Raw genomic sequence first — 16443 nt, 5'->3', positions numbered from 1 at the left:
TTGCCTAAACACATATAAAGAACCGCATATCTAAGCACTGATGCACTCTCAGTGGGAACGCCAAATTTACCATCCCCATTCTTACAAAAATAAAGACCCAATGCCTACTCCAGGAAGACTGCACAGATACAGCTTCTAAAACCTGTACTACACTGATACATTACTACAAGACTAACGGAAACAAATTCTTTCTCTCCTGATACATATAATTCAATACCAAACTACATAAACTTTTGGAAGGAACTAGTATTTCGTACTTAGAAATGATATATTTTTCATGTTGTCCTCCACTTTCTGACAACTAAAATGTCAACTAAAGAAAAAACATTTCCCAATTTTGTCGTCATATATTATCTGAATATTTTATCTTGCACATCACTGATTCTCAAGGTGGGGAGACAGCATAATCACCTAGGGGGCATTTTTTAACTAAACGTATAAGATTTGCAACACTCCTTTTCCCTACACATACCCTCCTCTCTACTAAGGGCCACTGTCACAGGTAATGATCATTATTAATAGGAATATGTCACATTCTCCTTGGAAATCCTATGGGGCAGTTCTACGCTGTCTTATAAGGCTGCTATGGGGTTAAAAGCTTAGCTGCTAACCAAAAGGTCGGCAGTTCAAATCCAACAGCTGCTCCTTGGAAACCCTATGAGGCAGTTCTACTCTGTCCTATAGAGTCACTATAGATCAGAATGGCCTCAATGGCAACAGGTTTAGTTGTTTCTTTATGTCACATTCCTGAGGTGTAATATGGCAGGGAAAAGGATGAGAAACACTGATCCAAATGGTCCCTTATTCTTTTTCCCATCTTATACAACTCAGCTAAAAAGTGGCACTAGAAAATCACCTCAAGTCCTCTATGGAAAATGGGCAATAGACAAGTTTAGGAATTAGGTGCACTAAATTCTAAAGAGTAAGGAGCCCTGATGGTACAGTAGTTAAGCACACGGCTGCTAACTGAAAGGTCTGCAGTTCAAACCCACCAGCCACTCCACAGGAGAAAGATGTGGCAATCTGCTTCCTTAAAGATTACAAGCCTGGAAATCCTGTGGGGCAGTTCTACCCTGTCCTGTAGGGTCACTATGAGTCAGAATCAACTTGATGGTAACGGGTTTAAATTCTAAAGATCCCAAATAATATGATTTATCATTAGAACCACTAGAGAAACTTGTTTAAAATATAGGTTCCCAGACTTTATATCCCCAGAGATTTTAATTCAGTTGGTATGAAGCAAGACCTGGAAATTCGTATTTTAAACAAACGTACCTTTTTTTTTTTTTTTTTTGACCTATTGATACAGATGGGCCACAGCCACCATTTAGGACCCTGTTCTTAATTTTAAGACCTCTCACTGGGGCCTATTTTAGTTCTTTTCTTTCTTTTTACATTTCTAAAATCTTGAAGGCTCAAACTCACAGAACTTCCTAAAGAACCATTTTTTTCTAAAAGGCATTTTGCTTCTTTAAAAAAGTCTGTGTCTCTAAGAGAGTTAGACATTTAAGTATATTAATAAAACATTCAGATTTTGTATAGTGATGATCACTGGTTAAAAAGCAAAATAGTTTGAGTTATAATGTATCTGAGAAAAAATAAAGTATCACAATTTCTGATTACTTTGAAAGTTATGATTCAAAGGACCCAATGTTTGGTTTTTAATTTCCCTTGTACTACTAAATTGAAAGATTTTTGAACTCTGTGATATTTGTTAAACAAACTAATACAGACACAACAGAATTGCACATAAGTGTTAAAAATGATGATTTAGACATGTATTATGGGGCTTTAATAAACAGTACAAATGTTGTTGGCTTAAAAAATGGAGTTACATCGTAACACCTACCATATCCCACTCATTTAAAATCTGCATGTGTGTACGCATAAAGATATTCATTAGGGAGAGACATGAAAATTGCTGACAATGGAATAGCAAAGTTATCAGTAGATAGGAAGATTTGGATAAATTTTACTTTCCAACCTATTTTTTCTGTATTATTTCTATGATAAGAAAAATGAAGCTACTTTTATTTGTGAAAAAATAAGTCTGGGGCCTTAACATACAAAATTAATGTAACAACAAAAAATCAAGTAACCAAGACAGTAGAGCTGAATAACTCAACTGAGTGTTTATAATAGAATGGTGAGACAACCAACACAAATCTTAGATTTACTTCCTCAGATACAGAGAGTATTTCTAATTCTTTCTTCTAGTACTGTTCAAGAACACTGCAAAGGGTGAGAATAGTTGCACAACTCAAAGAATGTAATCAATGTCACCAAACGGTACATGCAGAAACTGCTGAATTAGTGTATGTTTTGCTGTGTATACTCCCAAAAACAACAAAAAAACTACATAAAAAATCAAATTAAAAAAACTGCAGAATTCTAAGCAAGTTTATTACTTTCTTCATAATTTTTATTAACCTAACCCAAAATAAAATATAATGCCAACAGTGAGCTACCTACTTTAAAACTCTCCTAAGAGTACAAGAGAGTTTTTCTAAGGAGGCAAAAAATTCAAGCTTGTAAATTTAAGAAATGTTCTAAAAGTCTTTTAAGCAGAAATTATGTTTAAGATTTTAACTGCTGAAGCTTGGACTGATTTGTTCACATCTTTGGAGTCATAAAATATGTCACTGAATATGACATAGCTATCACCACATATCAACTCTAACCTGGAAGAGTAGAGAAAAATAATAAATGAATGTTTCACTTATCTAGTAAGACAGAACTTAGTTCTTAAACTGCAGTAATTATAATGCCTTGTCAATTCATTTATTTTCTAGATATAACCAATCATACGAAGTTGTCTTTCCTCCATCTTAAATTTGAAGAATTAAAGAATCAAAAGAAAATAGCTATATAAGCATCCTTCATGATATCATACCTTCATGAATGTCCCTAAAAGAAACTGTTACTCATTGTTGATACTTAATAAATAGTTATATCATCAATATTAACTTTTTAAAAGTAATTTCCTTTCTGTATAGAAAGCATACTGATTTGCCTTTTGATGGTCTTTTTTTTTTTAATTGACTTCTTGGACATTTATTACGGCAAATCTTAATGCTACACCTTCCGCTTCAGTAATTCTGGTAATGGATGTTACTTACTGTGTGTGGCAAAAGTATCTTCTCACAAGAACTGAAAAAGACAAAATAGGCTGAAAGGAAAGACAGGAAGAGAAAGAGAAGCCAAGGAAAAGAAAGAAATGAGCTCAAATGTGGAGCAAGCTGACAAGGCATACAGAAAAAAAATAGGGCACAAGGAATGAGGTCAAATCTGGAAAAGGCTGAGAAATGGAGGGCAGAAAATAGTACAGTAAGTATGGAAAAGGAAGATAAATGAACTAAGATGGAAAAAATTTAAGAGAAGAAAAACGACTCTTTTCATTTATAAACATAATTCAGCCAATAAAGGTAAGCATACATATATAACTAACCTGGTTTTCCTCCTGCACAACTCTATACTGTTCCTTCCAAATGGTGATTTTGGAGGCTTCATCTTTTCTCAGGGCTCGTTCTTTCTTCAGCTCTGGGCTCCAGAAGGTCTTGATGCTATTCATTGAGGAGCTCAATTTACTCTCCTTTACTTCCACATCCTTCCGCAAGAGGTCATTTTCCTTTAATACTTCCTTCAGCTGTGTCTGCAGATCCATGATTGTGTTATCTCTTGCCTGACGAAGAGAGTGAGGTACAGTGGATGCCATACTCACAGGAGGGAGGTGATGCTCTCCAAATGCTATGGTGTCACTAGCAACCCCACTGCTAGCTATGTTGGGGCTACTGCCCATAGCTGTCATCCTAACGCCATAAGGCAGACGTCCCCCAGAACGACCAAGTGTCATGGTGCTTTTAGGTGTTTCTGAACCCACATTTTCATGATCACTTAGGTACATAGGGCCAGATGTGGCATAGGCAGCATTTAAGGATTGGATATTCTCCATTGAAAGGGTTTTCCCACTGCCACCTCCAACGCTACTTCCAGAACTCCCTCCTGTACTATTGGTTCGACGATGACCCAAGCGAGGGGAACGTGGAAGCCTAGGTGAACGCCCAGGGCTCTGGTTGCTCTGTTCCACCTTCCCAACTGAGCGAGCGCTTCCATACATTGTTGCAAGATGACCTTAGATGCCAGGAAAGGTGTAAAGCAGAAAAACAAAATGGAACTCCGTGAGGTTTCTCTATGGCTATAAGTCAGCTTAAAGCTAGTCAAAAATAACAGGTCCCAGCTGTCCAATCTTGAAGAAATATCTTACACCATATCTGTAATGAAAAGATCACACATTAAATCCTCCAATAATAAATACTCTTCTCAGAAACTTTTCATTACCCTCACTTGAGAATGATCTCCCCCTTCTATTATCTCTTTACTCATGCATTCAAAATTTGATTATAGCACAATTAATGTACAGAAAACACTGTTTTAAAAATATCTTACAGTCTCAGAAATGAACACTGAAAACATAATATTATGCAACTGGAAAAGCAAAAGAAACAAGAAGCATAAAAACTGGCAAGGAAGTGATAAAACTCAATCGTTGTAAATATACAAATTTCTAAACTGTAAAACCCAAGAACAATTGACAAGTTATTAGAACTAAAAATAGAACTCGATACACTGATGAGAAACAAGATCAATATATAAATATCAATACTTTCCTGTACCTTGGTAACAACATAGAAAATGTAATTTATTTTAAAAGTCCACTCCACGATAGCCATAAAACCATTAAAAACTTTGATGTAAGTCTAACAAAAATGTGCAAGCAAATATGGGGACCATTATGCTGAGTAAACTAAGTCAATCACAATAGGAAAAATATTGTATGAGACCACTATTATAAATAGTCAAGAAAAGGTTTACGCACAGAAAGAAACATCTCTTGATGGTTACTGGGGATGCAAGGGGGAGGGAAGGAAAAGCGCTAACTGGATAGTAGACAGATGTTAACTCTGGTGAAGGGAAAGGTAGTACAGAATGTGGGGTAAGTCAGCACATCACCAAGGTAAGAGAAGACAATGAGAGGTGCACAAGAATAAAAGGAAACAATGGTAAATATTACAACATATATAATCCTGCAACAGTAATAACAATAATTTACAAGTGGATACACAGGTAGATATGTATGTTGAACAGGTGTGGGAAGGAGTATGGGAGTATACCCATGTGCATACATAGGTTTGGCTGTGGATATTTCGGCATGCAAATTTGTACTGCTCCATGTATACTCACATATATAATAGAACACACAGTCACGGAAACATCCTAAACATAACCAAATGCCTCACAGGTCTGTTACCAGGCTGGAAGACTAAGGTCCGTAGTCTCGGGTCAACTGGCATAACGTAGTTCATAAAGGCAACTTTCTATATCATACGTTGCTGAGTAGTGTTGGGGTCTTAAAAGCTTGCAAGCAGCCATCTAAAATACAACTATTGTTCTACTTCTACCCGGAGCAAAGGAGAATCAGGAAAACCAAAGATTCAAGGAAATATAGTCCAAAGGAACTACAGCCTCCACAAGCCTGAGACCAAAAGAACTACATGGTGCCCAGCTACCACCACCGACCACTCTGACAAGGATCAAAACACTAGTCTGAGGCCAGAACTACATGGTGCCCAGCTACCACCACCAACCACTCTGACAAGGATCAAAACAGAGTCCTAAACAGAGCAGGAGAAAAATGTAGAACAAAATTCAAATTCACAAAAAAAGACTAGACTTGCTGGTCTGACAGAGACTGGAAGAAACCCTAAGACTATGGCCACCAGACACCCTGCTAACTCAGAAATGAAACCACTCCTGAAGTCTACCTTTCTGCCAAAGATTGGACAGGCCTATAAAACAAACAGTAACACACATGAGAAACATGATTCTTAGTTCAATAAAGTGTATGAGACCGAATGGGCAAAACCTGCCCAGAAGCAAAGACGAGAAGGCAGGAAGGGGTGAAAAACTGGATGAACGGACATGGAGAACCCACTGTGAAAAGGGGGAGAGTGCTGACACATTGTGCGGATTGCAACCAATGTCACAAAACAGTATGTGCATAAATTTTGGAATAAAAAACTAACTTGCACTGTAAAATTTCACCTAAAGCACAATTAAAAAAAAAAAAAAACTCTACATAGTTTTTCATATAACTCAACAAACTGACTCGAAAATTCAATGGAAGAGTAAAGGTACATAAATAACCAAAACAATCAGAAATAGAAGAACAACAAAAGAAGACTTGCCCTAATAGCAAGATGAATTGCAGGCTTATAATTGTGACTTGCAATATAAAAATGCAAACAGCTCTGAAAAGGTTTTTTTAAGTCATCTAGAGCAAAACCTGACTTGAACTGGTATGAGGCTACTTATTGTTTGTATGTATCCCACTTAGTGCAATTATTTCCATATTTCATTGAAAAACCTATTATGTGTGATCATAGGATACTACATTAATACCCACTGGGGAAAAAAATCTGGGCCCCAAAAACACATCTGAGCTCCAGGGTTTCTCATAAGAAATTATAGCCTTGTAAATCTACAGTAATTAAAAATATAGGGTACTGTCCCAGGAACAGAGTCTAATTTATATATGGGAATTTGTTGTTGTCAAGTGCTGTCGAGTCGGTTCCGACTCATAGTGACCCCATGCACAACAGAACAAAATACTGCCCAGTCCTGCGCCATTCTTACAATCATTGTTATGCTTGAGCCCATTATAGCAGCCACCGTGTCGATCCATCTTGTTGAGGATCTTCTTCTTTTCCACTGAACCTGTACTTTAACAAGCATGATGTCCTTCTCCAGGGACTAATCCCTCCTGACAACATGTCCAAAGTATGTAAGATACAGTCTTGCCATCTTTGCTTCTAAGGAACATTCTTCTTCCAAGACAGATTTGTTCATTCTTTTGGCAGTCCGTGGTATTCAATATTCTTCACCAACACCACAATTCAAAGGCATCAATTCTTCTTCGATCTTCCTTATTCATTGTCCAGCTTTCACATGCATATGATGTGACTGAAAATACCATGGCTTGGGTCAGGTGCACCTTAGTCTTCAAGGTGACATCTTTGCTTTTCAACACTTTAAAGAGGTCATTTGTAGCACATTTACCCAATGCAATGCGTCTTTTGATTTCTTGACTGCTGCTTCCATGGCTGTTGATTGTGGATCCAAGTAAAATGAAATCCTTGAAAATCTCAATCTTTTCTCTGTTTATCATGATGTTGCTTATTGGCCCAGTTGTGAGGATTTCTGTTTTCTTTATGCCGAGGTGTGATCCATACTGAAGGCTGTGGTCTTTGATCTTCATTAGTAAGTGCTTCAAGTCCTCTTTACTTTCAGCAAGCAAGGCTTTTAGCATACGCCAAAAGTAACATTTCAAACCAGTGCAGAAAGGACAAATCATTCAATAAATGAGGTCTGAACAAATGGTGCTCTTGAGAAAAAATAAATTATATCCCTACTTAAAACAGTACACAAAAATAAACTCCATGCACATTAAAACCTAAATTAAAAGCTATTAAAATTACCAGAAGAAAATTTAGGACAATGTCCTTGTGTACTCAACTCAGGGTAGGGTAGATCTTCTTAAATAAAAAGCAAAACCCATAAAGAAAAATATTGATACACTTTATTACATCAAAGTGACAGAAAATTATACCAAAAAAAAACACCATAAGCAAAGTTAAAAGATAAACCAAAAACTAGCTGAAAAACATTTCTAACATATGTATAAAGATCCGTATGCAGGGTGCATAAAGAATTGATACATGGGAATACCAAATTTGAAACAGTACTGGTTAGAGGGAAAGGGAACCTGTGTTATAAAGGGAGGATGGAAGAACAATGTTCCTGGAGGCTTTAGCTTCACTTATAAAGGCCGAATTTTTTAAAAAGAACATGTTTATATCCTACAAGTGTAATTTAAAAAATTAAATTTTAAAAATACACACTATAGCTATCTACTTTCCACATTTCTATCAAAGATAAATCAATGTAGCACTAAACTAGATCTCTGTGATCTTCTAACATCATTTTACCAAAGAACAGGCTTAGGTCAAATAACAGGTTTCACCCTATTAAATAATATTTTTCAAAAATCCAATTGTTATGTAAACTTCTGGGGGTGACAAAAATGTTCATTACATTGACTGGGGTGATAGTTTCACAGGTGTATACATACATCAACACTTACCAAACTGTACACTTTAAAAAGTGCAGTTTATTATATATATTAAACCACAAAAGTTTGAAAAGTTCACATATTCCAAACTCCCTTGCCCTTGATTAATGCCAAAGCAACAGCTTCACTGATTCACCTGCAACCCTGACTGCTGCTGGAGAAAATCACGCAGCTGTTCAGTTCAATTTCTACTTCAGCTGAGCCCTTAGTTTTCTCCCCGGAGTCCTAAAAGTCCCTCAGTCAGCTCTCCATACAATATTTGTTGGCTCCCTATCCAGTATTTGTTATAGTTATTTCAAGCCTTCCTCCTCTGCTTGTCACTTTCAACAAATGATCCAATCTCCTCCTATATCACAGAGAAATACACAGATCAAAGCAGGAACTATCCAGGACTGAAATACCCAATAAGCAAGGTACGCACGGGCCCAATTGTGCCTTCCCACCATCTGCAGTGTACAATTTCACCTGTCCCCCACCACAGCTAAGATTGGTGAAACTGCTTACCACAAATTAGCAAATAAATATAATTAAGCCTTTGAACAAGGAAGATCAAAGAATTGATGCCTCTGAATTATGGTACTGGTGAAGAGTATCGAATATACCATGGACTGCCAGAAGAACGAACGAGTCTGTCTTGGAAGAAGTAACAGCCAGAGTGCTCCTTGGAAGTGAGGATGGTGAGGCTTCATCTCACGTACTTTGGACATGTTATCAGGAGGGAATGGTCCCTGGAGAAGGACATCATGCTTGGTAAAGTAGACGGTCAGTGAAAAAGAGGAAGACCCTCAAGCAGATGGATTGACACAGTGGCTGCAACAATGGGCTCAAGCATAACAATGATTGTGAAGACGGTGTAGGTCAGGGCAGTGTTTTGTTCTGTTGTACATAGGGGTGCTATGAGTCAGAACCAACAGGACAACACCTAACAACAATAAACAATATTATACTTGAGAAATCTTGCCTGCTCCCATAGCTTCAATGAAGACTCCAAATTTGTATCTTCAGTCCTGATCTCTTTTGACCATCAGAACCATATATCCCACTGCCTAGATAGCTCTGGAGCCCTGGTAGCACAGTAGTTAGGAGCTTGGCTGCTAATCAAAAGGTAGGCAGCTGGAATCCTCCAGCTGCCCCTGGAAAACCCTATGTGGCAGTTCTACTCTGTCCTGTAGGGTTACTGTGAGTTGGAATCAACTTGACGGCAACAGGTTTGGGTTTTTTTGGTTTTAGATAGCTCCACTTGTACATCTCACATGCATCTAATTCATCACACCCCCAAGGTAAGCTCCACATCTAGGTCTCCCCACCACACCCTAACCATATCTGCTCCTGTAGCAGAAAAAAAAGAACATGGTGGTTGCACTTCATTCAATGAATGACTCCAGTTGCTCAGGCCAGAAACCTGGGAGTTGTTCCCAAATCCTAAATCTCCCTCATACTCTGTATTAACCAGTGAATACAACTTCTATCCATTTGACTTCCAAATATCTCTCAAATAGATCCTCTTCCTCCATTCCATAATCATTACCTTGATTTAGGCCATCGTGTCTCTCCTGAATTGTAACAACATTCTAACCTGGTTCCCTGTCTCTTGCCTCAGTCAATATTTTTTTAAACTTTGGGTTATAGCCCATTAGTAGGTTGTGAGATTAATGAGTTGCAGCCAATTTTCTTTTTTCTCTTTTTTTTAAATAAAATAAATGAGAATACAGCAGAAAATAGAGTATACAGTTTACTTTCAGAGTACATCACTCTAAGGTAAAGGTAAGCGTTGTCAAGAACTGTGAAGGGTCCAGGATTTTATTTTACCCTACTTTTAATACTTGTTACTATTTAATGGATATTAACAGAAGATATAAGTCTCCTGGGTCAGAGATGAGGAACTTTATTATTTACAGCACAGCAAGCCACATGAGCACGTGCATGTTTGCACTGGTTCCCTGTTACCCCCAGGTTCCACAAGGCAACACAGAGGGGCCCAGATGGATGGTACAGAAGCAGTAGATTTGCATCACAGCTGAGGGACACTAAGCTTAGGGAATCCATTTTTATAGCAGGCAGTAAGCAAGCCTGCTCTTTGTCCTAGTAGAGACATTACTTCATCGCTCATGGTGGCTTGCTTCAAACACAGCCCTGAGAAATGTCCTGGGTTAAGAGCAGCCAAGGCCTTGCACTGTTAGCATAACCAGTAAAGCATGCAGACACACAAGAGATGCATAGAGAACTCTCTCTTCTAACAATCACTTACGGTAGTTTTAAAGTGTGTCCACAAATTCTTTGATACTTCTTTCTTTAAGAGAGGGAGCAAAATTCCTCTCTCCTTGTGTGTGGACTAACTTATTGACTTACTTCTAATGATGTATGATTTCTAAGACTAACTCTGTCTTAGTTTCTTTCTATCGGATCAGTCACTCTGACGGCGCTAGCTGCCACATCATAATGATATTTAGGCTTCCCTATGAAGCGACTCACACAGTGAGGATTTGACACCTCCTGACAACAGCCAAGTGAAAATGCTTGCAAAAGGACCCTCCAGCCCCAGTCAGGCCTTCAGCTGACTACAGACTCACCTGACATCTTGACTGCAACCTCACAAGACGCCCTGAGCCAGAACCACCCAGTAAACTATTCATAGAAACTGTCAGATAATACTTTTTTAATCCACTAAGTTTTGAGGCAATGTTACGCAACAAAAGATAATACAGTATTGTCCCTTGAAACTTGTTTCAGGTATACACATGCATACTGGATCACAACTTAAAATACGTTTCTTTTTATAGGTTCTAAACAATCCTCAACACCAGTGCCAGAATGATCTAATACAATTCTCATAGTGGCTCAGGAACCCCAAAAGAGTCCCCAAGACCTTTTTGGGGGTTCCATTGGAGCAAAACTATTTTCATGTCATTCTCATATAAATGTAGAGTTTTCCAAAGGCTACATGATACATGATGACACTATACCACCGACAGCCGATGGAATATATGCTTGTGTACGCTTAGGTTTTATAAGTTTCTCAATTTTAGATTCTAATATGGTAAACAGTGATAGATACAGCCTAATAAATAAAAGATCTTCAGGGTCCTCATTAATTTTTAAGAGTATAAAAGTATGCCGGAAAAAAAAGTTTGAGAACCACTCCTTTAAAATTTAAATACGACATAATCACAAACACCCCCAAACTTCCTTTGGTAAGTTCTCATTGCCTTCAAAAATAAAAATCTAAATTCCCTGGTAGTGCATATAAGATATTTCATAATTTGGAACCTCTCTAAAGTTATTTCTTGACAATTTTCCCTCTCCATAGTCAAGTACCTGCAATTTCCTGAATTACCATCTTCACTCTTGGTCCATGACCTTCCTCTTCCCCATCAACTGGCTAGCTAGTCCTCATTCTTCCCAACTAAATTTAACAGTCACAATCGTACACAAACCCTTAAGCCCCTCAGTCTAATTCAGGTTTCCCTCTTAGGGAATCAGAGGCTTTTAAAATAATGTACCTACTCAACAAAATGAAACACTGCCCAGTCCTGCACTATCCTCATAATTGTTGCTATCCTTGAGCCTATGACTGCAAACACTGTGTCAGTCCATCTTGTTGAGGGCCTTCCTCTCCTTCGCTGATCCTCTACGTTGCCAAGCATGATGTCCTTCTCCAGGGACTGGTTCCTCCTGATAACGTCCAAAGTAAGTGAGACAAAGTCTCACCATCCTCACTTCTAAGGAGCAGTCTGGCTGTACTTCTTCCAAGACAGATTTGTTCATTCTTCTGGCAGTCCATAGGGTGTTCAATATTTGAGAGTCTGCTTTAAATCCCTTTCCTAATATATAAAGCAGAACCCATTTGCTTATTTTGGTGTTCAGCCCAATGAAAGCTATCTCAGGAGATCGTATTTTACAAGTGGCTGCAAACATATGAAGCAACTTAATGATCTGGAATTTATGTTTAAACGTGAGCCAGAGATCTAGAGGAAAGGCATTGCCTTGATGCTGCTAATGGATTTGAGCTGGAAACACTGGAGAGGTGCTAATTGTTCACGTAGAAGAAGCTTGAAAGGGAACCTGGCTTAAATCTCTGCCCTTTGCCCACTCCCCGTTCAATTCAAACGGTATCAAATATTTCTGCAGGGCACGTTTAAGTTCCCCAATTTTATATTTCAAAAGGCTTTGGTAAAAGGTAGGGCCAGACAGCAGAATAAACAGATATTCAGAAATAATCACACATTCCTCTTTGTAAGACAACAGGAGAAATTGGTCAGTGAGTGGACCCTGAGTGCGAGAGACCCTAGGTGCCACAAGAAAATACTGCATTCTTTTTTGTAAAGATTAACCAACAGGAAACTATAGCAGAATGCATTGAGTGTTTCCAGAACAAGTTTTGAGAGAGTGACAATGGTTGGAATTTAAACTAATAACCAGGTTTCATTTTGCTGAACCTTCTAGATGAGCTTTTTGTTGTACTGATTGGGGTCAGCATGTGGAGCACCCTTTGGAAGAAGATATAGGGGGATGAGTGGGAGAGGCTGAGGGCCAAAGAGAGAAACAGCGAAATGTGGCAAGTACTTTGGACAGTTGCACTTTGGGGAAACAGGTTAAATACTGTATGGTTTAGTGGTCCTGGCAGGAAAGAGATGGCACACTCAAGTTAGGGTACTTTGAGGGGAGTGTAATAAAGGGACTATTAATCAAGGTGTAGTCAGGGTGTAAGGAAATCATAAGGGATAATGCAGAATTCCTGCATTAGAAGAGAAAGAATCCCTGCATCATTGTTACTTCAAGGCCTGAAAGGAAGAACCAGTTACCAGAACCTGGAAGCAGAGAGGTCTGTGATGAAAGTTTGCCTAAGAAGACCTGAAACTCTCAGTCAGGGGCTAAGGCCAACAGAGCAACGCTGCATGGACAGGGCCGGGGGAGCTCAAACTTTTTCCCTCGCCTTTATCTCCTACTGGAATGCCAACCTCCTAAGGCACAGAATAGGGAGAAGAGGGTGGAGATAGGATCTGAAGAGAAAATAGAAGACATCAGCACTGACTTTTTAAAAAATATTTTATTGTGTTTTAGATGAAAGTTTACACAGCAAATTATCAGCGCTAATTTTTGAAGAGGATGTTTAAAAAGTTTTGGTATACAATGTGGGATACAAACAACTATTTTATTTCTCCATGGAAATATCAGTAAAAATCAACATTACTTATCAGCGCTTCTTGGGAAAAAAAAAAATACTGCACCTACTATGTTTTAATTAATTAATGTCTTAAAGGCAAAGAAAGGTCTTATCTCTATCTCCAAAACCTAGCACAGTGCCTAATTCAAACCAAGCATACAATAAATGTTTGCTGAATCTACAAATTAACCTTAATCCAAGTAAAATTCAATAAATACTTCTTATATATTTAGACGGTGGTAGTAATCTTGAAACTTTCAACTTAATGTAATGAAAGCCTTTATAACACTTCCCTCGTGTTGATAAACCTTTCTCCATTTTTAAATTGTATCCAAACTTCGTAAATGGACAATCTCCTTCTCCACATGTCCTGATATGTATTTTTGTGCTCTCATTTATCCCCTGGAAATCAAAAAGAAATGCAGTAAACGGGAAAGATTTCAATTTTTTAAAAATATTTTTCCTGCATGAATAAAACTAGAAAATTCTAAAATCTTAATTCCAAGAGGACTGCATAAGCTCAAGTAAGAATATACTAATGTCCTTTAACTTCCTAAGAAAAAAAATTAAAAATTCACACATACACAGCAATCATGTGCAGAAAATACCATGCCTGTTGGGTACAAATCACGTCCAATACTGGAAGATCTCTCTTAAATTAACTGTTAAATATTATAGCCAGAGACCTTCCAAGCACTTAAAATGAGTTTTCTTATCCTACACCAAGTTTTTAAAAACACTAAAAAATGTCAGCACAGCATTTAAATCTCTGCAAGCTTGCTAGGATTTATGTCTAGAAATTTTTTCTAAAATCTATTTCTGACAAGAACATTGCCAGAAATCTGGTTTACCTTAAATTATGGCCTTATACCTGTTCCCATAAAAAACTACAATTTTTAGAGCTTCTATATTTTCACCATAGAAGCACAGCCCAAAAGCAGTGTGAGAGTCTCAAAAGACTGGGTTTTACTGTCAAGAAAAGGCACAACTGTTTTTCAGAAAAGAAAGTCAAGAAAACAAAAACTAATGGTGCTTTAGTGATACATAGTTACAAGCAAAGATTTTAAAAAAGGTATATAAGACATGCACATGTGAAAGCTGGACAACAAATAAGGAAGACTGAAGAATTGATGCCTTTGAATTATGGTGTTGGTGAAGAATACTGAATATACCATGGACTACCAGAGGAACAAACAAGTCTATCTTGGAAGAAATACAGCCAGAGTGCTCCTTGGAAGTTAGGATGGCGAGACCTCGCCTCACGTACTTTGAATACGTTATCATGAGGGATCAGTCCCCAGAGAAGGATATCATGCTTGGTAAAGCAGAGGGTCCGCAACATAGAGGAAGACCCTCAATGAGATGGACTAACACAGTAGCTGCCAACAACAGGCTCAAACATGGCAAAGATTGTGAGGATGGCGGAGAACTGGGCAGTGTTTCATTCTGTTGTACACAGGGTTGCTATGAGTTGAAACTGACTCAACGGCACCTACCAACAACATATAAGACAATCAACATTAAAAAGGTTGGGTTTATTTTCAAAACAATAATTAAAAACAAATTTATCCCCAAAACTATGGCCCCCAGACGCTCTGCTACAGAACCCAAAACTGAAACCCACTTTTCAGACAAGGATTAGGCAGGCCTATAAAACAAAAAATAACACATGTGAGGAACACGATTCTTAGTTCAATCAAATACAGGAGACCAAATGGGCAACTCCTATCCAAAAGCAAGACGAAAAGGCAGGAAGGGACAGTAACTGGACATATGCACACAGGGTGCAAAGGGGGAGGGTGCTGTCACCTTGTGTGGATTGCAACCAATCTCACAAACTAATATGTGTATAAATTTTTCAATGAGAACTAACTTGAGTTGTAAACTTTGACCTAAAGCACACACAAAAAAAGAAACCTTCCCCAAATAAAGTGGCATGGCACATGCTAAAAATACAATTCTAAATCATGACTGCAACAGTGTTCAAGATACACAGACATAGTAGCTTTTATATTATCCTCCTTAACACTGTTGCCCTTTGTACTACTACAGCATATTAGAACACTATGCTCAAGTGTGGAAATGCAACCACTTAAATCAAAAATGGGACTAGAAATCTTTTCTACAGGGTAAGTGTAAAAATGCATAGTAACAAAATGCTCACATGTAACAACACAGCTTCAATATATTTCATCCTAACAAATGTCCCATGAAATAATTAATTTTTACTGTCCTCGAGACTCAAACATGCATTGAGTGGCTAGTAGGAAAGGCCTGGACTGGTTCAACTCTATTATTTAAATGTAATACTTTCAACAAAAAAAATGAGCTTCTTAGAGTCTCAGTGTCCTCACTGATGAAGCAGGCAGAATATCTTCCTCATAAGATGGCCAAGAAGATCAAATCAGTAAGTGAGTTCTTGGTAAGTTTTCAGTAAATCTCACTCTATTTCTAGGATTTTATCTTACAAATATTTTCACATAAGCAGAAAACTGAATAAACAAGAATATACAGCAGAATTCTTTGAAATAACAAGACTCTAGTAACAGCTTTGTCAGAATACTATGGAACTATTTAAAAGAAAATGGTAAATCTGCAGGTACTGGTATGGAAAGAGATACAAGATATATAAGATATATTATTAATTAAAAAAAAAAAAAAAGACATAGAACACTACATATAACCTTTTGCTGTGGAGTCAATTCTGATTCACAGCAACCCTACAGGACAGACTAGAACTACCCCATAAGGTCTCCAAGGAGCAGCTGGTAGATTCAAACTGCTGACCTCTGGTTAGCAGCCAAGCTCTTAACCAATGAGCCACCAGGGCCCCAGAGCACTATATATAGTATGATTCAATCTACAGTTTTTGCTTTACGAAAAAGATCAATATATCATGGCTTCTCAAAGTGTAATTCATGGACCACCAGCAGTCACATGAGGTAATTCAAAATCAAGAATCCTGAACCACAATACAAGAACTGGTAAATCAATATGGGCCCAGAAATTTACATTTTTAAGAAGCATCCCAGGTACTGTATTTTACGCAAATAACACCTGCCTTCTACATTTGTTTGCTAACCACTCCCTC

At 37.9% G+C, this 16443-nt stretch overlaps 1 protein-coding gene across 14 annotated transcripts in view; it reads right to left on the bottom strand.

Moving 5' to 3' along the window:
• The window catches only part of ERC1 (ELKS/RAB6-interacting/CAST family member 1), a 528761-nt gene that overhangs the window by 486007 nt on the left and 26311 nt on the right, over window positions 1-16443 (bottom strand). For 10 of the 14 annotated variants that reach the window (XM_023548994.2, XM_064284767.1, XM_010590789.3 and 7 more), the window contains exon 2: window positions 3449-4271. In XM_023548994.2, the coding sequence (XP_023404762.2) occupies window positions 3449-4117 (669 nt within the window). In that variant the 5' untranslated portion in view covers window positions 4118-4271. Of the gene's footprint in view, window positions 1-3448; window positions 4272-16443 lie in introns of those variants that run through there. The other 4 variants (XM_064284771.1, XM_023548997.2, XM_023548996.2 and 1 more) reach the window with 4 other exon arrangements.

Source organism: Loxodonta africana, chromosome 4 (genome assembly GCF_030014295.1).
Source record: "Loxodonta africana isolate mLoxAfr1 chromosome 4, mLoxAfr1.hap2, whole genome shotgun sequence".
Taxonomy (NCBI): Eukaryota; Metazoa; Chordata; class Mammalia; order Proboscidea; family Elephantidae; genus Loxodonta; species Loxodonta africana.
This window is presented reverse-complemented; position numbering and strand designations above follow the sequence as displayed.